Source organism: Scyliorhinus torazame, chromosome 17, assembly GCF_047496885.1.
Source record: "Scyliorhinus torazame isolate Kashiwa2021f chromosome 17, sScyTor2.1, whole genome shotgun sequence".
Classification (NCBI taxonomy): Eukaryota; Metazoa; Chordata; class Chondrichthyes; order Carcharhiniformes; family Scyliorhinidae; genus Scyliorhinus; species Scyliorhinus torazame.
The window spans coordinates 146,325,302-146,350,513 of NC_092723.1; the positions used below are offsets into that span (position 1 = coordinate 146,325,302).

At 46.4% G+C, this 25,212-nt stretch overlaps 1 protein-coding gene across 1 annotated transcript in view; it reads right to left on the bottom strand.

Annotated features, from left to right (window-relative positions):
• myo15aa (myosin XVAa) overlaps positions 1–25,212 on the bottom strand; it is a 198,675-nt gene that overhangs the window by 88,915 nt on the left and 84,548 nt on the right. The window contains exons 27-36 of the mRNA XM_072481241.1: positions 23,347–23,582; positions 22,336–22,514; positions 21,245–21,317; positions 20,289–20,480; positions 19,729–19,841; positions 19,409–19,500; positions 14,268–14,391; positions 13,025–13,089; positions 11,353–11,520; positions 4,178–4,259 (exon numbers count right to left, since the gene is read on the bottom strand). Coding sequence (XP_072337342.1) covers positions 4,178–4,259; positions 11,353–11,520; positions 13,025–13,089; positions 14,268–14,391; positions 19,409–19,500; positions 19,729–19,841; positions 20,289–20,480; positions 21,245–21,317; positions 22,336–22,514; positions 23,347–23,582 — 1,324 coding nt within the window. The remainder of the gene's footprint in view (positions 1–4,177; positions 4,260–11,352; positions 11,521–13,024; positions 13,090–14,267; positions 14,392–19,408; positions 19,501–19,728; positions 19,842–20,288; positions 20,481–21,244; positions 21,318–22,335; positions 22,515–23,346; positions 23,583–25,212) is intronic.

The window sequence follows — 25,212 nt, forward strand, 5'->3', positions numbered from 1 at the left end:
CCAACGGCGCATCAATCTCCTCCCTCGTTTCCCGTAGAAACCTTGGGTATATCCCGTCAGGCCCACGGGACTTATCAATCCTGATGCTTTTCAAAATCTCCAGCACATCCTCCTTCTCAACATCAACCTGTTTGAGTCTATTAACCTGGTTCACACTGTTCTCATGAGCAACAAGGTCCCTCTCTCTAGTGAATACTGAAGCAAAATATTCATTTAGGGCCTCCCCCATCTCCTCAGACTCTGGGCACATGTTCCCTCCACTATCCCTGATCGGCCCTACTCTCACTCTGATCATCCTCTTATTTCTCACATACGTGTAGAACGCCTTGGGGTTTTCCCTAATCCTTCCCGCCAGGGCTTTTACATGCCCCCATCTAGCTCTCCTCAGTCCATTTTTGAGTTCCTTCCTGGCTACCTTGTAACCCTCTAGAGGCGAGTCAGATCCTTGCTTCCTCAACCTGACGTAAGCTTCCTTCTTCCTCTTGACTAGAAGCTCTACTTCCCTTGTCATCCAAGGCTCCTCCACTTTACCATTCCTTCCTCGTCTCAGTGGGACAAAACTATCCAGCACTCGCAGTAAGTGCTCCTTAAACAACCCCCACATTACTGTTGTGCATTTTCCCCAAGAACAATTGTTCCCACTTCATGCTCCTCAGCTCCTGTCTAATGGCAGTATAATTTCCCCTCCCCCAATTAAATACCTTCCCATACTGTGTGTTCCTATCCCTCTCCATGACTATGGTAAAGGTCAAGGAGGTGTGGTCACTGTCATCGAAATGCTCTCCCACCGAGACATCTGACACCTGGCTTGGTTCGATGCCGAGCACCAAATCCAATATGGCCTCCCTCCTAATCGGCCTATCTACATATTGAGTCAGGAATCCTTCCTGCACACACCTGACAAAATCTGCTCCATCCAAACCATTTGCACTAAGGAGGTTCCAGTCAATATTATATATTGTATATTGTGCTGTATTATACAGTCGTCTCTCTCTATCCCAGGCACAGCTATCTCTCTCTGTCCCAGGCACAGTCGGCTCTCTCTGTCCCAGGCACAGCTATCTCTCTCAGTCCCAGGCACAGTCGTCTCTCTCTATCCCAGGCACAGTCGTCTCTCTCACTGTCCCAGGCACAGTCATCTCTCTCTATCCCAGGCACAGTTGTCTCTCTCTGTCCCAGGCACAGTCATCTCTCTCTGTCCCAGGCACAGTGTCTCTCCCTATCCCAGGCACAGTTGTCTCTCTCTGTCCCAGGCACAGTCGTCTCTCTCTGTCCCAGGCACAGTCATCTCTCTCTGTCCCAGGCACAGTCGTCTCTCTCTATCGCAGGCACAGTTGTCTCTCTCTGTCCCAGGCACAGTCGTCTCTCTCTGTCCCAGGCACAGTGTCTCTCCCTATCCCAGGCACAGTCGTCTCTCTCTGTCCCAGCCTCAGTCGTCTCTCTCTGTCCCAGGCACAGTCATCTCTCTCTGTCCCAGGCACAGTGTCTCTCCCTATCCCAGGCACAGTTGTCTCTCTCTGTCCCAGGCACAGTCCTCTCTTCCTATTCCAGGCACAGTCATCTTTCTCTGTCCCAGGCACAGTCGTCTCTCTCTATCGCAGGCACAGTTGTCTCTCTCTGTCCCAGGCACAGTCGTCTCTCTCTGTCCCAGGCACAGTGTCTCTCCCTATCCCAGGCACAGTCGTCTCTCTCTGTCCCAGCCTCAGTCGTCTTTTTCTGTCCCAGGCACAGTCGTCTCTCTCTGTCCCAGGCACAGTCGTCTCTCTCTGTACCAGGCACAGTCGTCTCTGTCCGTCCCAGGCACAGTCATCTCTCTCTGTCCCAGGCACAGTTGTCTCTCTTTCCCAGACACAGTCGCCTCTCTCTGTCCCAGGCACAGTCGTCTCTCTCTGTCCCAGCCTCAGTCGTCTCTCTCTGTCCCAGGCACAGTCCTCTCTTCCTATTCCAGGCACAGTCGCCTCTCTCTGTCCCAGGCACAGTTGTCTCTCTCTTTCCCAGGCACAGTCGTCTCTCCCTATCCCAGGCACAGTCGTCTCTCCCTATCCCAGGCACAGTCGTCTCTCTCTGTCCCAAGCACAGTCGTCTCTCTCTGTACCAGGCACAGTCGTCTCTGTCCGTCCCAGGCACAGTCATCTCTCTCTGTCCCAGGCACAGTTGTCTCTCTTTCCCAGACACAGTCGCCTCTCTCTGTCCCAGGCACAGTCGTCTCTCTCTGTCCAGGCACAGTCGACTCCCTCTGTGCCAGGCACAGTTGTCTCTCTCTGTCCCAGGCACAGTAATCTCTCCCTATCCCAGGCACAGTTGTCTCTCTCTGTCCCAGGCACAGTCGTCTCTCTCTATCCCAGGCACAGTCGTCTCTCTCTCTGTCCCAGGCACAGTCGTCTCTCTCTATCCCAGACACAGTTGTCTCTCTCTGTCCCAGGCACAGTCGTCTCTCTCTATCCCAGGCACAGTCGTCTCTCCCTGTCCCAGGCACAGTCGTTTCTCTCTATCCCAGGCACAGTCGTCTCTCTCTGTCCCAGGCACAGTCGTCTCTCTCTGTCCCAGGCACAGTAATCTCTCCCTATCCCAGGCACAGTCGTCTCTCTCTATCCCAGGCACAGTCGTCTCTCTCTCTGTCCCAGGCACAGTCGTCTCTCTCTATCCCAGACACAGTTGTCTCTCTCTGTCCCAGGCACAGTCGTCTCTCTCTATCCCAGGCACAGTCGTCTCTCCCTGTCCCAGGCACAGTCGTTTCTCTCTGTCCCAGGCACAGTCGTCTCTCTCTGTCCCAGGCACAGTTGTCTCTCTGTCCACGGCACAGTCGTCTCGCCCTATCCCAGGCACAGTCGTCTCTCTCTATCCCAGGCACAGTCGTCTCTCCCTGTCCCAGGTACAGTCATCTCTCTCTGTCCCAGGCACAGTCGTCTCTCTCTGTCCCAGGCACAGTCGTCTCTCTCTGTCCCAGGCATAGCCGCCTCTCTCTGTCCCAGGCACAGTCGCCTCTCTCTGTCCCAGGCACAGTCGTCTCTCTCTGTCCAAGGCACAGACACCTCTCTCTGTCCCAGGCACAGTCGCCTCTCTGTCCCAGGTGCAGTCGTCTCTCTTTCCAGGTACAGTCGTCTCTCTGTCCCAGGTACAGTTATCTCTCTGTCCCAGGTACAGTTGTCTCTGTCCTAGGTACAGTTGTCTCTCTGTTCCAGATACAGTTGTCTCTCTGTCCCAGGTACAGTTGCCTCTGTCCCAGGTACAGTTGTCTCTCTGTCCCAGGTGCAGAAGTCTCTCTGTCCCAGGTTTACTTGTCTCTGCCCCAGGTACACTTGTCTCTCTGTCCCAGGTACAGTCACCTCTCTCTCTGTCCCAGGTACAGTTGTCTCTCTGTCCCAGGTACATTTGTCTCTCTGTTCCAGGTACAATTGTCTCTCAGTTCCAGGTACAGTTGTCTTTCTGTTCCAGGTACAGTTGTCTCTCTGTCCCGGGTAGAGTTGTCTCTCTCTCCGTCCCAGGTAGTCGCCTCTCTCTCTGTGCCAGGTACAGTTGTCTCTCTGTCCCAGGTACAGTTGTCTCTCTGTCTCAGGTACAGTTGTCTCTCTGTCTCAGGTACAGTTGTCTCTCTGTCCCAGGTACAGTTGTCTCTCTGTCCGAGGTACAGTTGTCTCTCTGTCCCAGGTACAGTTGTCTCTCTGTCCCAGGTACAGTTGTCTCTGTTCCAGGTACAGTTGTCTCTCTGTCCCAGGTACAGTTGTCTCTGTTCCAGGTACAGTTGTCTCTCTGTCCCAGGTACAGTTGTCTCTGTTCCAGGTACAGTTGTCTCTCTGTCCCAGGTACAGTTGTCTCTGTTCCAGGTACAGTTGTCTCTCTGTCCCAGGTACAGTTGTCTCTGTTCCAGGTACAGTTGTCTCTCTGTCCCAGGTACAGTTGTCTCTCTGTCCCAGGTACAGCTAACTGACCCCTCTGATCATGAGAATAAAAACAGAAAATGCTGAATAAACTTAGCAGATCTGGCAGCCTCTGTGGAGAGAAACAGGGTCAGGTTTCAGATCGAAATGATCTTTCTATAGAATTTTTACTTCCGATTTCCAGCATCAGCCGAATTTTGCTTTTATTTTTCTGCTCTTCATGTCAGCCTGCAGTGTAACTGAGCTGGTTATCTCTGGTGTCATGCAGCGTTCTAGTCCTCATGCTGAGGATGACTTACTGGGCCTGTTGACAGGTGGCTTCCCTTTGGCAGCATTGTGGGAGATCAGCGACTGGGCTGGGTCTTTGTTGGCAGCGTTAGTCTGTAGAAAATACAGAACAGATGATAATATAATGTTCCAACTGCAATGGCTGTCTAGTCTAGAATTAGAACTCAAGAAATAGCAACAGGAAAAGACAATGTAGCCCCTCGAGCCAGCTCAGCCATGCAATATGATTATAACTGATCTTTTGCTTCAAATCCAGTTCTCTGCCTATTCCCCATACCTGAAGGACCAAAAATCTATCTCAGCCTTGAATATACTCAACATTGGAACAGCCACTGCCTTCTGGGGTAGAGAAGTTCAGAGATTCACAACCTCTGAGTGAAGAGATTTCTCCTCACCTCAGTCCCAAATGATCGACCCTTGACCTGAGATGTGTGCCTGTGTTTTCGATTCCCCAGCCATGAGAAACAATTTCAGTATCAACCCCGTCAAGCCCCTTCAGAATCTTGGATGTTTCAATGCGACCGCCTCTCATTCTTCTAAACTTCAGAGAATATAGACCCATGTTAGTCAGCACTTTCCTCATAGAACAACCCTCTCACCCCAGGCACCAATTCAGTCAACAACATCCAATGAGCCAATCTAAATGATGAATAAACACAATACTCCTTCCTAGTGTCAGCCATAGCTCAATGAGTAGCACTGCCACCTCTCAATCAGAAAGCGGCACTACTAAGGTAATGCTGCATTATTAGAGGGGCAGTATTGAGGGAGCACTACAATGTTAGACAGGCAACACTGAGGGAGTGCTACATTGTTGAAAGGGCAGTACTGAGCTATAGTTGCATTGTTTGGAGGGACAGTATAGAGGAGGCAGTATGTTGGCATAGGGGCAACATTGAGGGAGCTCTGAACTGTCAGTGGGGCGGGAGCACAGCAATGACAGAGGGGAAGTACTGAGGGAGTTCTGTACTGCCTTTTGATGAGATGTTCAATTGAGACCCTGACTTCATTCTCAGCTGATGCAAAAGATCCCACAACCACTATTTCAAGGAAATGCAGCTTACCCATTTCTGTCCTGACCAATATTCCCTCACCCAACTTCACTAAAATCTGCTCGTCACCACACATTTCTCTTTGTGGCATCTTGCCATGTACTATTTGGCTGTCACTTTTCTCCAGCATTGACGCCGCTTCAAAATGTCTTTGGCTGTAAAACGTGTCCTGAGGTTGTGAAAGATGATACATAAATGCAACTTCTTTTTTTTGATGGTCATTAAGTTCTTACAAGTTCCCAAACAATCATGAAGAGATAGGAACCTTCCCAGAACCTCCTACATCCTCTTACACCCTCCTACACTCTCCAAAAGGTCAGGAAACAGGCAGTGTTTGCACAGCTGGGGTTAGGCAGATGATAGCAGAGAGTTTCAAACACTCCCAAAAATAGGGGTCACGTGATACAAGTGTGGGCTGCGTTTTCACAAGGTCCGGCTCTGCTATCTTTTAATCCATCTTTTCATCTGAGTGCACATTCTATATAATAATAAGTCTTTATTATTGTCACAAGTGGGCTTACATTAACACTGTAATGAAGTTACTGTGAAAATTCCCCAGTCGCCACACTCCGGCGCCTGTTCGGGTATGCAGAGGGAGAATTCAGAATGTCCAATTCACCTAACAGCACGTCTTTCGGGACTTGCGCGAGGAAACCGGAGGAAACCCACCCAGACACAGGGAGAACGTGCAGAGTCCACACAGACAGTGACCCAGCCGGGAATCGAACCTGGGACCCTGGTAATGGTTATCAGGGCTCAATTCCAAGAGTTGCGGTGTACTTCTGTGGAGACACACAATGCGCTTCTTGCAATAGAGAGAGCACTGTCCCTGGTGCGAGCCCGCCTTTGCAGTGTCGGGACACTGCTGCATGGGTTGTCATCCATCGAGAGAGAGACTGAGAGAGAGAGAGAGACTGAGAGAGAGAGAGAGAGAGAGAGAGAGAGACTGAGAGAAAGAGAGAGAGAGAGAGAGAGAGAGAGATAGACTGAGAGAAAGAGAGACAGAGAGAGAGACTGAGAGAGAGAGAGAGACTGAGACTGAGAGAGAGAGACTGAGAGAGAGAGACTGAGAGAGAGAGACTGAGAGAGAGAGACTGAGAGAGAGAGAGACAGAGAGAGAGACAGACAGAGAGAGAGACAGAGAGAGAGAGAGACAGAGAGAGAGACAGAGAGAGAGAGAGACAGAGAGAGAGAGAGACAGAGAGAGAGAGAGACTGAGAGAGAGAGACTGAGAGAGAGAGAGAGAGAGAGAAACCGGGACGGGTGCACTGATGGGGGCTGGTCCTTGATGCAAGGTGGTGGAAGACTCCCCCGAGTGAGTTTGAGAATTTCTTGCCATGTTTCGGGGATCTCGATTTGGAGGATGGGCGTATCGTACCAGATTCGATGGAGCATAATGTGACATTATACAAATGCATGTGAAGAGTTAATGTTATGTTAAGCCTAGCCACTAGAGGGAGCTAAGGGACAGTACAAAAATTGCACTGGCTCTCAGGCTTGGGGAAAGAGATTAGATTGGAACTGAAGAAGACAAGATTCATAATGTATTGCAGACCTAGTTAAGATACAATAGTTATAGCTAGTAGATAGAGATAGGATTAGTGAGTGTAGTTTAATTATTACATGTATGTTTGCTATTTAAAGTAAGTGTCGAACTCAAATTTAGTAGTGTTAAGTAAATTAGTTTAGTTCTTCAAAAAAGCTTTGTGTGTCTTTGTGATCACTGCGGCTTCCATCCTGGAAACCCCTCACAAAGATCACCTACACATAATATATCCTATCTTCGAGGCCCCGGGTCAGTTTGGCCTGCCGATCACGGGTCCTGTTTCGTCATGTTCCTGATGCTGGTCATGAGTGTTGGAGGTGGCTGAACAGGCTGAATCGCCACCCCCGCCCTGGCCAGGGCCTGGGCTGTCGGCCATCTGGGTGCTGATGAGACGGCATGGTAGAAGTATTGATGCTTCATACTTTGACCATTGGAACCCTTGACAGAGTCTGAGGGGTGCTCGTTGATTCTGTTTTATTCTTGGCCTCTGCGACCTTTGTGCGTCCGTGATTCAGTCTTTATCCTGGGGATTATCCTGTAACTCAGTTGTTATCAAAGAACAAAGAAAAGTACAGCACAGGAACAGGCCATTCGGCCCTCCAAGCCTGCACTGACCATGCTGCCCGTCTAAACTAAAAGGTTATCCTGGACATTGCTCCCTGCTGATGACGTTGTTATTGGCTTGATGTTGTCTTTTTCATTCCCTACAGGGAGATGTGTAATATGGGTTTTATGGCCTGTACCATTGGTTATTCTGATTTGGCAAGTTCATATGTTGAGATGAATATTGAATGTGGGATTTGTGCACAGTTTCAATCCAACTGTATTGGGTCTTATAATATCTGATAATCCTTGTGGTGGAGTGTTCCTTGTTGTTCCCCCACTATCTCGTTTCAAGGGAAGTTGAGCTGAGCCGGAATGGGGAAAGGGGTGGAAGTTAGAGCGAATCAGTCTTGCGCGTTTCTTTGTTAGTTTTGGGTTTGAGAATCTGTGCTGTATTCCTTATTGGGCCAGGCAGACCTCTTGTTATCCTGGGGAGGACTGGGTTGTTTATGACTCTTCCTTCGGGTTGAGTTTGTCTTTTATCCCAGTATGGGTCTCTCTCTTTGGCCGTTTTTGATACTTTTGGAACAAATAGAGTGTCTGTTCTGTTTTTGAACAGTTTGTAGTGGAGTTGGTTTCCGTGGTTGGGAACCGGAGATGAGGGTGGCCTTCTGTATCCTTTGTATGGCAGTGGTTTCCATGATCTGGTTGGGTGTCCCTTCCTTGAGGGGTTCTTCTCTCAGCTGGGTGAGTATGGTGCTGGTCCTGAGGACATCTTCTTGGATGTCGGGGGGAGGGGGCTGGAAACAGGCCCTCCCTCCCAGGACACCCATTTTGTAGGAGTCCTGATGGTTCTTCATACTCTGCTCTTGGGTCCCTCCAGGCTAAAGCCAGAGTGTTTATCCCGTCTCTTCTTGTGTAGGTGGGAGTAGTACCTTGCTTTGATTGGGACTAGATTAGTGTATACTCAGCAGGGTGTAGGTATGGGGTTGTATGGGAGATCCCTAGGGCCATGTTCTCCTGAATTCTTTTGGATAGCGCTAAGCTAGGCCAGGCCTGGCGCTATGGTCGGGATCCTGTTGTCACTGTGGATTGGGGGGGTTGCCCTCCCTTGAGGGCATCTGTGGGGGGAACTTGGAGGCGCTGGGTTTGGCCTCCAGGTAGCTGGAGACTTTGGGAGGGGCTGAGTGCTATGCCTAGTAGATATTCTGCTTCCTATGCCCTGGGGCAGGAGTAATGTCCTCTTGTGGTTTGAATGGTTGGCTCTTCTCTTTGGTGTCAGGCGGTTTCTCAAGAAGGTGGGGATCTGGATTGGATGCCGATTTCCTGTTATCCATACGATTTGTTTATGATGGTGCTAGTTCCTTCTTTTTTTGTGTGAGATGCCAGAGGAGTTTCTTCCATTGTGTCTCTCACCTTGCACTTGCTTTTATCCTGCATTTCTTGAGTCACTTGAAGTTCTGCCTCGGCATAGGTGTTAGATGGTTGGGTCTCGGTGTTCTGGCTGATTAGGAGCAGGTCCAACTTCACCGTTCGTTTCATGGTGGTGCTGACTTTTTCACTGGGTGGTTGTGGTTGCTGGGATGGGTCCTTTGGTATGGGTGGGGTGGAGGAGGGTGGGGGGAGTGGGCCGGCCCTCTCTCATTTGGTGGGGGGGGGGGGGGCGCATCTTGCTGGCTCCTTTGTTCTCTGTGTAGGACTCTCCCTGCTGACTGGGACCGAGGATATCCTTACTCAGATTTCAGGCCCTATGGTTATTCGATCTTTTCCCTTGGTGGGGTGTTGTTTGCCTGGTGGTTGGGTGGCTTATTCACTTTTGGTTGCTGGGCATTTCATGTGTGCTATAGACCGGGGATCTGGTGGGTTGGCTCTGATAGCGCTGTCTGGTCTTTACTCTTTTTTCATGGGAGATCCTGGCTCTGAGAATAACTTGGACCTGTTGCTGCTGGTCCTCTTTATAATTTTGTAGTCATATGACTGTTGTCTGTCCTGTCTTGGGCCTGGATGGGGGTTGGATTGTGTTGTGGGTTATAAGTGTAATGTAATTCTCCCTTAGTGCTGAGGTACTTGTGAATTTTCTTTTGTAGTGTTGGGTATGATGTATACGTGTGTTGTTGACTGTATCCTGCATCGACAATTTTTTTTTTTTTTTTCTTTTGCTTTGTTGCGATATTTGTAAACATTTAAAAATCCAATGAAAAAAAAAAATTTTTTAAACTCCCCATAAAATGGCTGCAAAAAGTTTCTTGTGCGATTGGTCTAATGACACTAAACTGTTCGGTATTGTACAAGTTAGTGTACACTTCAAAGGCAACTGAATGTACGAGTTAGAAGTTTCACAGCAATAAGGTGGGTGCTGTTAGAGATTGGGGCTAAGGTACTCTTCTGAGGAAAGTAGATGCTTCTAAAGTGCTTAATGGGGGACACAGGGGACTGGATTCTCCGATTTTGAGGCTATGTCCCCACGCAGGCGTGGGAACGGTGGCGTTTTACGACAGAAACAAATGAAACTTACACCGATCCTCTGTTTGGCTGGGGGCGAGCATCAAGGCAGCGTAGAGCTCTAGCTGCCGATATGGCCTGGAGAATTGCTGGGTCCATGGCCGTGTATGCGCATGGCGGCGGCCTGCAGCGGCCGCGCAACATGGCGACGGCCGCGCGCGGACCCGGCTTGTGAAATAGTGCCCCCCCCCCTTGGCCGGTTCGCGTGCCCTGGACTACCCCCCACAATGCCACCAGCCCCTGGCAAAGTCCCTCTGCCCACGGATTGGCCCTTCCCCCGACTGTGACGGCGCTGGACTGAGTCCACAGCCGCCACGCCGGGTTTCCGAAGGATGAGACCATGAGGGACCCACGCCGTCGGGAATTCGGCCGTTCGGGGGTGGAGCCGCACCGGGGGGTGGGCCTCAGGCAACATCCTGTGGTCGTCGATGCGGCGCACTCTCTTTGGAGGGGGCAGAGCATCGCAAAAGCAGCGCCGTCCCCGATTTGGTCGGGAATGGGAATTCTCCGGCCGATCGCCGAATGCGATTTCAGGATCGGCTACCAGAGAAACCCACCCCCAGTTTCAAACTTAGTAAACTATTCTGGTCCATAGTACTAACAGCTCTAGACTTAATGAAAACAAAAATGTACGGCACATAGAGGATGCAACAAACGTTCATATGCTAGTTGGTTAATAATTGCATAGATTGGGTATTGGTGTTCGAACTGAGGGGAAGTTCGGAGGGGTTCTACAAGTCATGGGCACTATTTATTATGCACTTTCAAGAATTGGATAACATCGAACATTAGTTGGGGGTGGGGGGTGGGTGGGGGGGAGGGGGGCTGTGTAGATTAAGGGTGACTACGGGTAATCCCTGATTCCTTTTTGTCATTTGTTTATGTAAACATGCGGGCTGAGGTTTGGGGGTTGGTGGGCGGATGGGATCGTTGTTATTATGGGGATTGACATATCTTGCTGATTATTGTTTATTGTTGATGGGTGTGAATGCGGGAGAAAATGTGAAAAAGGAGAATAAAAATATTTATTTAAAAAAAAAAGATTGGGTATTGGTTCGCAAAATGAAGCTACGATCAGATACTGCAAGTCGAGGAAGTGGCTGGTTAACGGGGCTGGGTTAGCAAACGGGGCTGGTTTAGCACAGTGGGCTAAACAGCTGGCTTATAATGCAGAACAATGCCAGCAGCGCGGGTTCAATTCCCATACCGGCCTCCCTGAACAGGCGCCGGAATGTGGTGACTAGGGGCGTTTCACAGTAACTTCATTGAAGCCTACTTGTGACAATAAGCGATTTTCATTTTTATTATTATTATTATTATTATTAAGTGGCATTGTACGAATTAGAAGTTTATACGAGCTCCTGCCACAATGATTCTGGAAGTTTTAGAATCAGATCCTGGTGACATCTCTGTAATTCTGACTCATTATCGGTTTTCTCAAGCCAGTGGTCTGAACTTGTGTGAAACATCCCACCCTGGAATTCATCAACAGGTTATCGGCCCCAAGACGTGCAGTAAATTTCTCAGGTACAAATGCACTCACCTGACGGGGGAAGGCCACTTTTGGTTTGGGTGCTGTGACTGGGGCACTGTGGGTGCTGTTGGTGGCTTTCATGGCAGCGTTGGGGTGATGGCTCAGGCTGGAGTCTGGTAGGCTGGCACTTGTCATTTGCTGTTGGAGGGCCATGGCCTGCATGGTCATTTGCTGGGCCTATAAGTGGAAACAAGAGGGGGAAAAAAAATCACAGCATCTGGTTCGAGCTGAAAAATATTATCACCTGTTATCAATGTCTAACACAGACCATGTTAAATGTTGAACAAAAATTGAGGGGAAATGCTGAAAAACTCAGCAGGTGAGGCAGAATCTTTGGAGGGAGATCTGACATTTCACGTTGATGGCCTTTTGTAAGAGCTTGGAAAAGTTAAAAATGTAATAGGTTTTAAGCAAATGAAAGGGAGAAGGGTGGAAAAAGAACAAATGGGAAGGTATGTGACAGGATGGAGGACAGGAGAGATTAAATGACAAAAGTGTTGGTGCTGGGCCAAAGTGAGTGCTGATGGGACAAGTAAAGAAACACACGATTTGTCTCGAGGAGCTGTGAATAGCGGAATGATGAACAACTGCCATTGGTGGACAAAAACAAGGGGAAAACTAGGTTAAAACTGCAACCTGCAAAGAAAAAAGAAATGATGGTCTCAATATTGAGCCCTGAAGGCAGTAGAGTGCCAAATCGAAAGCTGAGGTGCTGTTTCTTGAACTTAAAAAAAAATAAATTTAGAGTACCCAATTGGAATGTGGGGAGGGAGGAGGTGAAAGGGCAGGTGTTAGATCACCTGCGCTTGCATGGAAAGGTACCATAAACGATGGGCCAAATGGCCTCCTTCTGCACTGTAAATTCTATGATAATCTATGATTAATCTAGGACAAAGGTTCGGCACAACATCGTGGGCCAAAGGGCCTGTTATGTGATGTATTTTTCTATGTTCTATGTTCTATAAGAAGGGAGATGGTGATGAGGGAGATTGAAGCAGGGACCTAGATGTCACAGGGGCACACTGAAAAGGAAGGGAAGATATGTTTAGTGGTGGTCGTTTCCCTCACCTTTTTCTCCGATACATTGATAACCGTAGCGGTGCCATTTCCTACACTCGCCCTAAACTGGAAAATTTAATTGACTTTGTTTCCAATATCCACCCCTCTTAAACTTTCACATGGTCTATCTAGAGCTCTTCACTTCTTCAGCTGTTCGTTCTCCATATCTGGGGATAGGCTATCAACAAATACAGTATTCATTATAAACTCACTGACTCCCACAGCTACTGTACCTCACCTACACTTTCCAACACCTTTCTTCCTGTAAGGGCTCCAATCCATTCTCCCAGTTTCTCAGTCTGTCACATTTGTTCTGATGATGAAACATTCCAAAATAGTACTTTTGATAGGTTTCCTTTTTTCTCAACCAAGGACTCTACCTGCTCTGTGGCTAGCCTGGCCTTTGACCATTTCAGTCCCATTTCCTGCACTTCTGTTCTTCCCCTTTCCCCTCCCTCCCAGAACCGCAATGTCATTCCCCTTGTACTCACTTTCCACTTCACTAGCCTCCATTTTCATGGATCGTCCTTCGCTAATTCCGGCACCACCAAACACATCTTCCCATCGACTCCCCTTTCAGCATTCTTTATAAATCACTCAATGTTACCACACCAGAACTCACCAGGAGGTAGGCTTGCTGGTTTATGAAATCTTGCTGCTGGGCATTCAGTTGAGAAGGGTCATAGTCTGGAGAAAAACACGAAGAACAAAATGACCATTAAATTCTAATCAACGGGGTGGCACGGTGGCGCAGTGATTAGCACTGCTGCCTCACGACGTCGAGGACCCGGGTTCGATCATGGCCCCAGGCCACCGTCCGTATGGAGCTTGCACATTCTCTCCATGTCTGCCTGGGCCTCACCCCTGATTTGTTATGTTCTAGGTGTAACATAAGCGGCTTCCTTGTGGTGCACTTGACAAAGGAAGGTTCAGACGTGGAGATAACTTCAACACGTTTATTAAACTATTTAAACTTCTATTGCTCGGGTTCGACACCACTGCTAATCCTACTATAGCTACCCAGACTGACTAACCAGTTGCTGCAATCCACGTGGTGGGTGTAATATTGAATCAACCCTGTGTCTGTTCTCACTGACTGTCTCCACTGGAAAGAGGCAGATCATGTGTGTGGTGTCCTTTATGTATGGGTTGGTGTAATGCCCCCCGTGGTCGTGTCACCTCCTTGTGTATCGTGAATGTCCATTGGTCGTCTCCTATCTAACTGATCTATTGGCTGAGTGTGTGTGATGTTTCTGGTGCTCCCTCTCGTGTCTATTTGGCCTACATGCATTTACATTGATGCACATCACCACAACCCCCACAACCCAAAGATGCGTAGGGCAGGTGGATTGGCCACGTTAAATTGGCCCATAATTGGGATAACTAACTAACTAACTAAACAAATCAATCAATCAATCGATAAATATATAAATAGATTCTAATCAACAACCTTTTCTCTAGACCTGAAATTTCTTTTTGCATTTTCTTGTCCTTCCTTTTTATCCAGGTATTCTTAACAACTGGGAATGGGCCTGGGAGTAGAAATGGACCTGGGAAAGGGAATGCTGCTGAGAATAGGTCTGAATATTAGGATAGGAATGCAAAAGGGGGCAGTTGTCTTTTAAGTGCCTGTGGGTCCTCAATAAAGAGCTTTGGGTCTTTTTCCTTTCCTCCCTTTGTCCTAATGGACAGTAATGGGATTCACTGATGGCTGACAAAAGCTGTCAGGTCAGCAGTAATGTGAGTTAGTACTATTTACAGGAAATAAAAGTCACTTGACCCCGATCACAATGAACTAACGGGACCACAAATAATTTTTGCCAGACAGTAGAAAGCTCGTATCAAAGAGCCCCACAAATACTGACCTTGATGTGCTCCAGGGATTTCCATGGATTTCACAGGGTTCAGCGGAGCATCGTCCCCATTGCCTGCTCCCACTTTCCCACCTCCCTTCATTCGGGCTGACAATAAGGAGGATCGTTCCAAATCCTTCAAATCGGAGAAAAAATTGCTTTTAATCAAAACATGCCACTCGATGAAACCCACTGCTTAACTAATTGCAGAATTAACAAATTCCATAAGCAATGTTATTTAAAACCCAGCAACTTAACTAACGTTAAAAAAAAACTCTACTCAAGGCAGCAACTGAATGAAACCCCAACAAAATGTTCTCCATAGCTTAACAAAAGGCCATTGGTTAATAAAACCCCACAGGATAACCATACCCACAGCTTAACAAAACGGTACTAGTGAAATCCCACACCACAAACTTATTAACCCAACTAGTTAGTAAGTCCCCACATCATATCAAAACTTCATAACTTAAGGAAACTCCACTAAGTTGATGAACCTTCACAACGTAACAAAACCCCACTAGTAAATGAAACCACACACACAACATCAAAACATGAATCTTGCAGTCCTATCTTATCAATCATGAATAAGGCCATCTCTGAGCATGGCTTTTGTACCATTCTTCACCCACACCTCCTTCCATGACCACCTTACCTCCCTCTGTATCCCTGGAAAGAACTATCCCAATTCACTTACAACTACACAAAGTGCCCTGCTATAGCCTCCTTAATAGATTCCAGTAATTTCCCTTTGTTCCTTCCTCCAGTATAATCAAATTCTTTAGCGTGCATTTGCTGTAAAAAGTGGGATTTTTGAAATCACTTACAGCTTGAGAGGGCTACAGTGTGAAGAATAAATAAAAGTTATAATATGTGGGCATTGCTTAACAGCCTGAGGTTCTTGTAAGGTAAAAAGCTTTAAAGTTTTAATTTTGGTCATTTGGGAGCAGTTGGAGACAGGATCTCAGAGAATGAACATCTCGCAACTCTGCCGGAAGAAAGACTGGATAGGACTGGATTCCTAGGCAAGCTTCCTAAAGTACAGGATATAATCCAGACAACCAGGGAGTTTGGACAGGAAGAGTGTCCAAGATCTGGAGTTAATGTTAGGATACCAGACAATAATCGCAAGTAGTTGTATTTAATTTGTAAAACTGTGAGAAAAGGATACTTCACCCCAGGAGTAATAACCCTGACCAATAGGTTTCTTTTATGTTGAGACAACCTTTAATTTAAATGCAAAATTAACCACATTAACATCAAAGAAAATAGTATTATAGATCATAGATTATCATAGAATTTACAATGCAGAAGGAGGCCATTCGGCCCATCGAGTCTGCACCGGCCCTTGGAAAGACCACCCCACCCAAGGTCAACACCTCCACCCTATCCCCACAACCCAGCAACCCCACCCAATACTAAGGGCAATTTTGGACACTAAGGGCAATTTAGCATGGCCAATCCACCTAACCTGCACATCTTTGGGCTGTGGGAGGAAACCGGAGCACCCGGAGGAAACCCACGTCCACACGGGGAGGATGTGCAGACTCCGCACAGACAGTGACCCAAGCCGGAATCGAACCTGGGACCCTGGAGCTGCGAAGCAATTGTGCTATCCACAATGCTACCATGCTGCCCAACTATTATAATTATCCGTTAAACAGTTCTTAAATACAAGGAGAAACCTAAACTTACTATCTATACCTGCTACTAACTCCAATTAAGCAACCTAATACAGTTCAAATGCCATTTATAAATAAAGTTAACAAACAGATTACTTGCATAGTTGTGCAGAGACCTTTGGAGAGAGAGAACTTTTCAGGAGTAGAGCTAGTGCACTTCTGCTCAACCTAGCATTTGGAAAAAAAACTGCTATTCGACTTAAAATCCTTTTGTCTTGTCAGACTCAAGTCCTATGGCAAACTGCAAACTGACCTGGCCCCGCCCATTAATTACATCATGTTTCCCACTAAGATGTCACATGACCTGCTTAACTATGGCTAAATGCAACCCCTTATAAATTATCTTCTCTTCGGGGATTCTCCAGCGATCATAATAATGGTCCATTAGTCAAGGAAGTGGTTGTAATTAATCATGTAACCAAAAAAGTGGTTGTAATTAATCATGACCTCACCTTTTATGACTCCTTAATTACAGCCAAAACAGACATACTGCCTATCTGTATTTTAAACCAAGGATTTGTAATAACATTACTGCCACAAATATGAAATATATCCATTTTTACATTCAACACATTAAATGAACAGAGACCAAGGTATTGCTCAGAAGAATTATTTTTTTCTTAATTTAGAGTACCCAATTCTTTTATTCCAATTAAGGGGCAATTTAGTTTGACCAATTCACCTACCCTGCACATCTTTTTCTGTTGTGGGGGTGAGACCCACACGGACACGGGGAGAATGTGCAAACTCCAAACAGATAGTGACCTGGGGCTGGGATTGAACCGGAGTCCTCGGGCCATGAGGCAACAGTGCTATAACCACTGTGCCACCGTGCAGTCTGTTCAGAAGAATTCAAGGAAGAGTTAAAAAAATGTTCCAAGTTAAAAAGACAATTGTAGTAAGTAGATTTAAAGTGGGACAGCAGGCTTCACAAGTAGATGAAACATTTGATGTCATTTTAATACAGTCTGGGAGTTAAGAGTTAAAGCAATTGTGAGCAATTTGCACAACAATCAATACAAAGAAAATCTAAAGGGGTTGGTGTGAAAACCTGGACTGGATTCACTGCTAAAAGTGGAACAGAAACCATGTTTTTTCTGAATGCATCACCCCTGGCCAGAGGCCTTGGCGCTAGACCACCTGGGTGTTGGTGAGATGGCATGGCGGAAGTCATGATGTCTTGTGCTTCGATCGTCCGAATCCATGAGAGATCCTGAAGAGTGCTCGTTAATCCTTCTTTATTCTTGGCTTTTGCTTTCTTCATGTGACCGGGAAGATGTCCTTATCCGGATGTCTTTATGCAGCTCATCTGTTAACCTGAACATTACTCCCTGTTGATCATGTTGTTGTTTTCTTTTTTTTAATTTTAGAGTACCCAATTCTTTTTTCCAATTAAGGGGCTAGCCTGGCCAATTCCCCCACCCTGCACAATTTTTTGGATTATTGGGCTGAGACCCACGCAGACACGGTGAGAATGTCCACATGGACTGTGACCTGGAGTTGGGATCGAACCCGGGTCCTCGGCACCGTGGGGCTGCAGTGCTAACCACTGTGCCACCGTGCTCACTTTTGTTGTTTTCTTAATGCTATCTTTTTCCTACCGGGGACTGTGAAATATGGTCTGTATCATTGGTTTCCTGATTCAGCAAATAAAAAATGAGATTTGTGCAAAGTTTCTCTCCCAATTACAATTATATCTGATAGTGTGTGATAACCCTGTCTCATTTAAAAGGAAGAGTAGTGGAGCTGCAGCTGGATGAGGGAAGGAAGGTCGGGCCCGTAGGGTTAGTTTGCCCTTGCTATTTTTGAGGATAGAATTTACAGTGCAGAAGGAGGCCATTTGGCCCATTGAGTCTGCATTGATCCTTTGAAAGGGCACCCCACTTAAGCCCACCCCATCCCCGTAACCCAGTAAGCCTACCTAATCTTTTTTGGACACTAAGGCAATCTACCAAACCTGCACATCTTTGGACTGTGGGAGGAAACGGGAGCACCCGGAGGAAACTCACGCAGACACGGGGCGAACGTGCAGACAGTGACCCAGCCAGGAATCGAACCTGGGACCCTGAAGCTGTGAAGCAACTGTGCTAACCACTGTGCTACCGTGAGGATATTCCCCTCGGTTAGAGCTAATCTGTTTCGGGTTTTTCTTTTTACTTTTGGATTTGAATTTAAGTTTGGCTGTATTAGAGTATGTTGAAGTGGGATTGGTATTCGTGCGGGAGGATTGGACATGAAAGTGGCCCTGGATATCCTTTATATGATGGTGGTTACCGTGAGCGGGTTGGGTGCCCCCTCCAAGTGGTTTCTTTTTTAAAAATCTGGCCGAGCATTGTGCGGCTCCTGGTTCAGATCTTGTGTGCGGTGGAATGGGAGGGGATTCTCGGGTGGCGGGTGGAGGAGGACCAGTCCTCCCTCCCACGATGCCCTATTGATGGGTGTCTTGACGGTTCTTCTTCTCCAGGACTGGGATCCTCTCCTGGCTAGGATCCTTTCCCTCCTTGTGTGAGTGGGGGTGGTGCATTGCCCTGGGTGGGGTTGGGTGGGTGCAGACTCGGCAGGGTGTGGGTTTTGGGGTCGTGTGGGAGGTCCTGGGGACATAACTGTCTGAGTTTTCTTTTTGGGTGGTTCTGGGCTTGGCAAGGCCTGGCACCTTGGCTGGTATCCTGTTTTTTGTGTATGGTATTGTCTTGTAACTTTGCTGTGTCAATTTCTAAAATGTAAAATCCCAATAAATATACTTTAAAAAAAGATTAGTGCGGCGCTAGAAATCTGAAATCTGAAGTCTATTACTATATAAATAAACACCCTCCAGAATACTGATCAAACCTGATCACCTTGGTGATTTCCACTCTTCTATCTCCATGATTCCACTGCCTCAAGAACTGCCACACTCTCCTGCTCTGCAGATGTGGGTGTTGTGTACAGGAGTAACGAAGTAGAGGTGAATTTCCACAGGGATTGGTCACTCAACCAGGATAATGCCAGCTGAGGATCCATAGAAACTCCAGTAATAGAGCACACAAGTGAAAGAGAATGTCCCAACCCCCAAAATATAAATTTTAAGATCAGAGTTAGACACAGTGGACAGTCTTCGGTGCTCTTTGTGCTATAAGCCTCCATGGTTCTGTGCTCCCAACAACATCAATTATTTTGGCAGGTACTTACCCCTCTAACCCGTGGTCCTATTTGCATCACATATTCATTCAGCTCTTTTTTCACAGGTGTAACTTATTTATTCTTGCTCAGAGTCCGATCCATTCAACCCCTAATCTTCAGGATAAAATTCTTTCTAATCTTGAATCTTGTTAGAGGATTCTTAATTTTCTCTAACCCTAGCATCTTAACCGAGTTCTGGAATCTTCCTTTTTACTCATCTTTGAATTCTCAACAATGCAGCACTACTTTTTGGAGGGATACATCTTATCTTACTGACACATTTCCTTTAAGAACATGCCTGAATTTCCATACCCCATTTTCATACGATAAAACAGGATCAAACAGGCTATCAAGATAGTGATCGAGTCCTTTTTGAGAGCGATGTTCATTGAAGCCACTGGAATCTACCAAAAACACAAAGACAAAAAGTCCAAAAGGAATCACAAGAATAATAATAGCCAGGAGCAGGAATTGGCTCAAGTAAGAATCACCAGGAACAGGAATCGCCACAGTTCAAACTTTTATCCATGAAATTTCGGAAAATTATTAATGCTTCAGTTTCGGCTTTGAGGTAGCAACTTCTCAGAAATTTCACGAATCTCAATCGAAAAACTCGCAGTAAACAATCTCACCTGGTCTAACGGATCCTGAAAGGTGTCCGGTTGAGCTTGGCATTAAGATGGGGGCCTGTGTGACGGGAGGGGAGGGAATATCGTCATCTGAGTCGAAACCATGGCCAAAGACACTGCTCGGGAACAAAGACAAGTTACTAATGAGGCATCTGGCAATACTACCCAGCTCCAGCTGGCAATCAGGTAGCCCGGCTTCCCAGGGGGTGTGGAATCTTTGGGAACCTCATGATCATAAAGAGCTCTGGAGCCATTCAGGGTCACTCTGCAAATCGCCTGATTTCCTTTACAGCCAGGCCGCCCTATCAGTGGGCACTGCTTACTTATTGACATATTACAATATCAGTCCTAATGCTGCCTGGCTAGTTACCTAAAGACAGATCATAGAACTCAGAACAGATCGTCAGTCTGCTGAAGTTTCAAAGTTTCCAATTCTGTAGTCATTAAAATGAATGGACAGAAAATGTGTTACCAGGAATAGCGCAACCTGCAGGTGAATGCCAGCATCAAGGAGGCTAAATCCCACCCATAATCCCAGAACAAACAGAGCCATGAATACCTACACATTTCTGTTCTTCTGGTTTCTTGTCTTTTCCTCAGAGGAAATGATGAAGTAGGATTTCTGCCTTGGGAAATCTGTCATGCGTTCCAGGTCGGATATGAGGTCCATTGGGTAGTCATGGCCTCCTAGCTCGGCCCATTCACCGTTCCTCTTTCTTGCCACCGACCAACCTCGCCAGCCTTCTGTCACACCCCTAGAATAACACTTAACATTATTACTCGAGTGTGCACACATGGGTCATGGGTGCGTGCGTGTTTGTTTGTATCTATGTGTGTGTAACTGTTTGTGACGGCATTTACAGGTGTACGTATATCTGTCTATGTATGTCTGTTTCTGTGCGTTGTGTGTACTGTGCGTGTTTCTCTGAACGTGTCTGACTGTGTTTCTCCACATGCGTTTTTATGTGTGTGTTTTGAAAAATGAATTCATTCCTGGGATGTGGGCAACACTGGCACGGCCAGCATTTGCTGCCTATCCCTAATTGCCCTTGCTGGGGCCATTTCAGAGGGCAGTCAACCACATTGCTATGGGTCTGGATTCACATGTAGACCAGACTAGGGATGGATGGCAGATTTCCTTCCCTACGTGGCATTAGTGAACCAGATGGCTTATTTTATGACTTTATAGTCCAGATTTTATTAATTGAATTTAAATTTCACCAGCTGCGGTGGTGGGATTTGAACCCATGACCCACAGATCATTAGCGTGGGTGTCAGGATTCCTAGTCCAGTGACATTAGCACTGCGCCACCATTTTTACTCATTTTGACTCAGTTTACTGTCACTCTCCTGCACGCTCCCTGTACCCATGGCCCATTTATTCACTAAGCATGTTTGCCTGTGAGTAGCTGCATGCAGTTTTGTCAAGGGATATTTGGGGCACCGTTACAGAATATAAATCCTACGTCACCAAAATGTCACCATCAGCAGCTGCCCTGCAACCTCCTTCTTACATTACCTGTGTCGCAGAATGTCTTGTCCCAGCTCCTCTCCTGTGGTCCAGGAATTCACTGGGCACAGGAATCTCACACCTGCAGACACAAGATAAAGGGAGTTATTTACTTCACTGTCATTTGTGTTCTAATTTATATCTTTTATTTAAGTCAGATAGCAGCTCAGAATAATGAGAGATTTGGATATGATAAAGTGTTTTCACTGGTCAGTGCGTAGGTAGCTGGGCTTTACTCAATTTAAAATCATTACCAATAGATTTGAGAGAGGTTATTAAAAAACATTTTGAAACAGAGGATGGTTAAGATTTGACAGTGCCAGCTGTCCGTGGAGCGCCTGGGAAATACCTGACCAGAGAGGGAAATATTTATTCAATGCTTTGAAGTAAGAGTTCAGTAAACAACGAATGTTTCAAATAATTCTCTGGCACATTTGAGAAGAATATTGGATAATCCAAGAATTGAGCACAAGAATTGGATGAGACTGGTTGGGGTATTAAAAGGTATATGGAGTGAGAGGGAGGGCTGGATTCAACTGACTGGGAAATTAAAGGGTTTGGGGAGTGAGAGAAGAGGTAGATTAGATTGAATGGGTAATAAAAGGTACAGGGAGTGTGCAGGAGGGTGGTAATAAACTGGGTGAGATATCAAAATGTACCGTGAATGAGGGGGAGAGTGTTGTTACACTGCATGTACTATTCTATTATTTGGGGATTCAGAGGGGGATTGTGATTAAACTGGGTGGCTCAAGTGAAGAAAAGCACTAGCATAGACATGATGGGCAGAGTGGCCTGACACTCTGCCGGAACGTTCTATAACTCTGTTGCAGCGTTGAGCAGTTGCTGATGCCTTATCCTCTCCAGTTCACATGTTGATCAAGGATTCTGACTTTGTAACCAGAGAGGTTGTTTGAGGGAGAATAGAGTGGTAGGGAACAGGTTATCCCCTGAGGTGGGGATCTATACTCGGAGAGCTGGATTTGCAAATTTGTTTTCCCCAAACAAGTTCAATCCCAATTAAACTCTGTTGTTTAATTCCTGTGCAAGGAGCGCTGGACAAGATAAAGTGACCCTATACGATTGGGAGGACCTGTGCTCACCATCAAAGCAGGAGACTTCTAATGCAATGTTTCCTTTCCTCTCATTGCCTGTCCACTCCAGCAGACATGGTGGGTAGCTTCTGGCTCCCTCAGGGCCGTACTTGGCCTTTCGCATTGCCTGCATAAGCTTGTGTTGACACACAGACTTAAACCCATTGTAAGCGTGATCCGACACAAACCTGTTGGAGGAAGAGGAGGACAATGTCGTACGGGCATGGTTCATTTTTAACCTCCCACCATCACATATAATCTTTCAGCTTCCCCATATCTAGACCAACCGCACTCGAGGATGATTCCAGAGTCTGCCTGATTATTGTGTAACAGGATGAAACGTCAGGCTGCACTCAATCTCCAGCTCCTGCAGATGTTGTTCAAGTTACCCCGGTATTGGGAGGGTGGAGAGTAAGCATGGAAGAGAATTGGTGAGGGAGAGTCATTGGAGGAAGGGGTGATGGGAGGTGAAAGCGGGAGTGAGTGGGAGGGGGGTGGTGTGGAGGGTGGTGGCTGATCGGGAGGTGATTTTCCTCCCTACCCAGTCACTGCTTGAACTAAGTGCTATTTCCTTACCCGTATAATGATAAATACATTTCCTTTATCGCAACCTAATGGTATGCTTCCATCTTCATAACAGCTACACAGAAAAATCACATGGTAAGCTGCAGGGAGCTGGGATATAGCAGCAATGGTCTCTGCTTTATCCCTTGGTCTTGCTACTTGTGAACTGGATATCGGTCAAATGAAGGCTCGCTCGATGTCATGGGGGCTGTGGAGTCTGTTCTACTAGAATTGTTCTTGATGCTGAACCCAAGTAAAATATCTGGCATAAGCCTAAAAATTTTAACAATGCATTTAAAAAGGAAAACAGAAGGCTGAACAAAATCAAAAATATGACAGGATCATGCTCCAGATTTGAACATGTTTCATGCAAAACCCTGGCCCAATGCTCACAGCCCAGACCCCACCATCACCATTCCCTCACTGCCCTCCCTACCTTTTTGACATTATACTCACTTCAGCAGGTACTTTTCCATCTTGGAAGAGGGAGCAAAACAACTGAGGCAGGTAGCCAATAAGAGCCAGCCTCTTTCTGCATTCTTATCATTGGGGTTTCTCCACACTTGATTGGCTAGTTGAGCAAGGATTTCGTCTCGCAGACTAAGGTTAGCCAGCCCAATCTGGACTATGTAATCACCAAAGAGGACTTCTTGAGCCCCATTGAGTTGGGGATCGCCCATGAATCTCATTATCTGTAAGAGGAACAGTGTCAGCTTCTTGCAGTGGAGGAGAAATGAAATGGCAAAGAGCAGATACCGTGAGGCATCTCACTTGTGGTAATCTTTGTGAGGGGTTTCCAGGATGGAAGGTATAGTGATCACAAAGATATCTTTTTTGAAGAACTAAACTAATTTTATTAACACTAGTAAATTTGAGTTTAACACTTATTCTGAATAGCAAACATACATGTAAGAATTAAACTACACTCACTAACACTATCTCTATCTACTAATTATAGCTATTATATCTTAACTAACTCTGCAATCCACTATGAATTTTACCTTCGTCAGCTCCAGTCTAATCTCCTTCCCTTAGTTTAAGAGCCAGTGCAATTTATAGTACTGTCCCTTAGCTCCCTCTAGTGGCTGGGCTTAACATAACATTATCTCTTCACATGCTGTACATTTGTACAATGTCACATCACTCACTGGTGTTTTCTCTGCTCCCCTCAGCAACTCCTCTCCTCTCTCTGGACTAGTTGAATGAATGCCACCTCCTTCTAATCCCCAAACCGTGCATGAGCCCAGTCCGTGAGTTCAGAAGATTAGTTGAATACGGAAATCTGATCTTGTTCTTACCTGTCAGTCATACACACACGCACACAAATGCGCACATACATGCATACATATTTATAAGTGTACTCAAATGCACACGCACGCAACCATGTGCAGACGCATAAATACTCACAGATGCAATCACACACACAATTTCCAACAAGAAATGTTGATTTCTGTCCTCACACATATACACATACAACATACACACAGACAATTTCACACAATTGCATGCAGGTTATCAATTAAAGGGAGCATTGACCTTTCTCCTCCTTCGTCCAGGAATACCAAGCCAATTAAAGCACAATAATCAGCATTCTAGCCAAGACCATTAGAGCAGGGGTTTAATTTGGGATTTATATAGCTCAGTACTACATCTGGCCACTGAGAGGAGCTCTGCTAATGTGTTTCACGTCAAACTTTGAATCTGTTCCTCTTGTGTTCTAGGGTGAGATTTCGAAAGGAGGAATATTTACTTCTGGAGACCACGTTTTGGCATCAAGCATCCCCATATCATGTGGGTCATAGACTATTCTACCCAAATAATTTACCTTAACCCTAACTTTGTGAGTATCCTTTTACTGCACTTCCCACTTAAACTATCTCCATCACCTCTCTCGGCAAGGCTGTCAATTTTGTATCAATTAATTCTGAAATGGGAAAATTCTGAGCCTTGATTTCACATGGAAACGAGGTGGAATCCTCCCAAACTGAACCTGCTTAAAAGCTGAGGGTTGTGAAACACATTCTATGCACTGCGTAGATCCTTGAATGATTCCCGTACCAGCCTCTCCGAACAGGCGCCGGAATGTGGCGACTAGGGGCTTTTCACAGTAACTTCATTTCAAGCCTACTTGTGACGATAAGCGATTTTCATTTTCATTTTCATTCATGATGTCTGGAATGAGTTCAGACTAAACTCTAATCAAGACTTTCGGGTAGCATGTGTTGTGAGCCCATACAAATAAAACTGAGGATTGGGGCAGGAGGGAAGTCCTCAGTAAGTGCCTGCACTTCCCCACATTGCCGAATTGCTGCTGCAGCCATT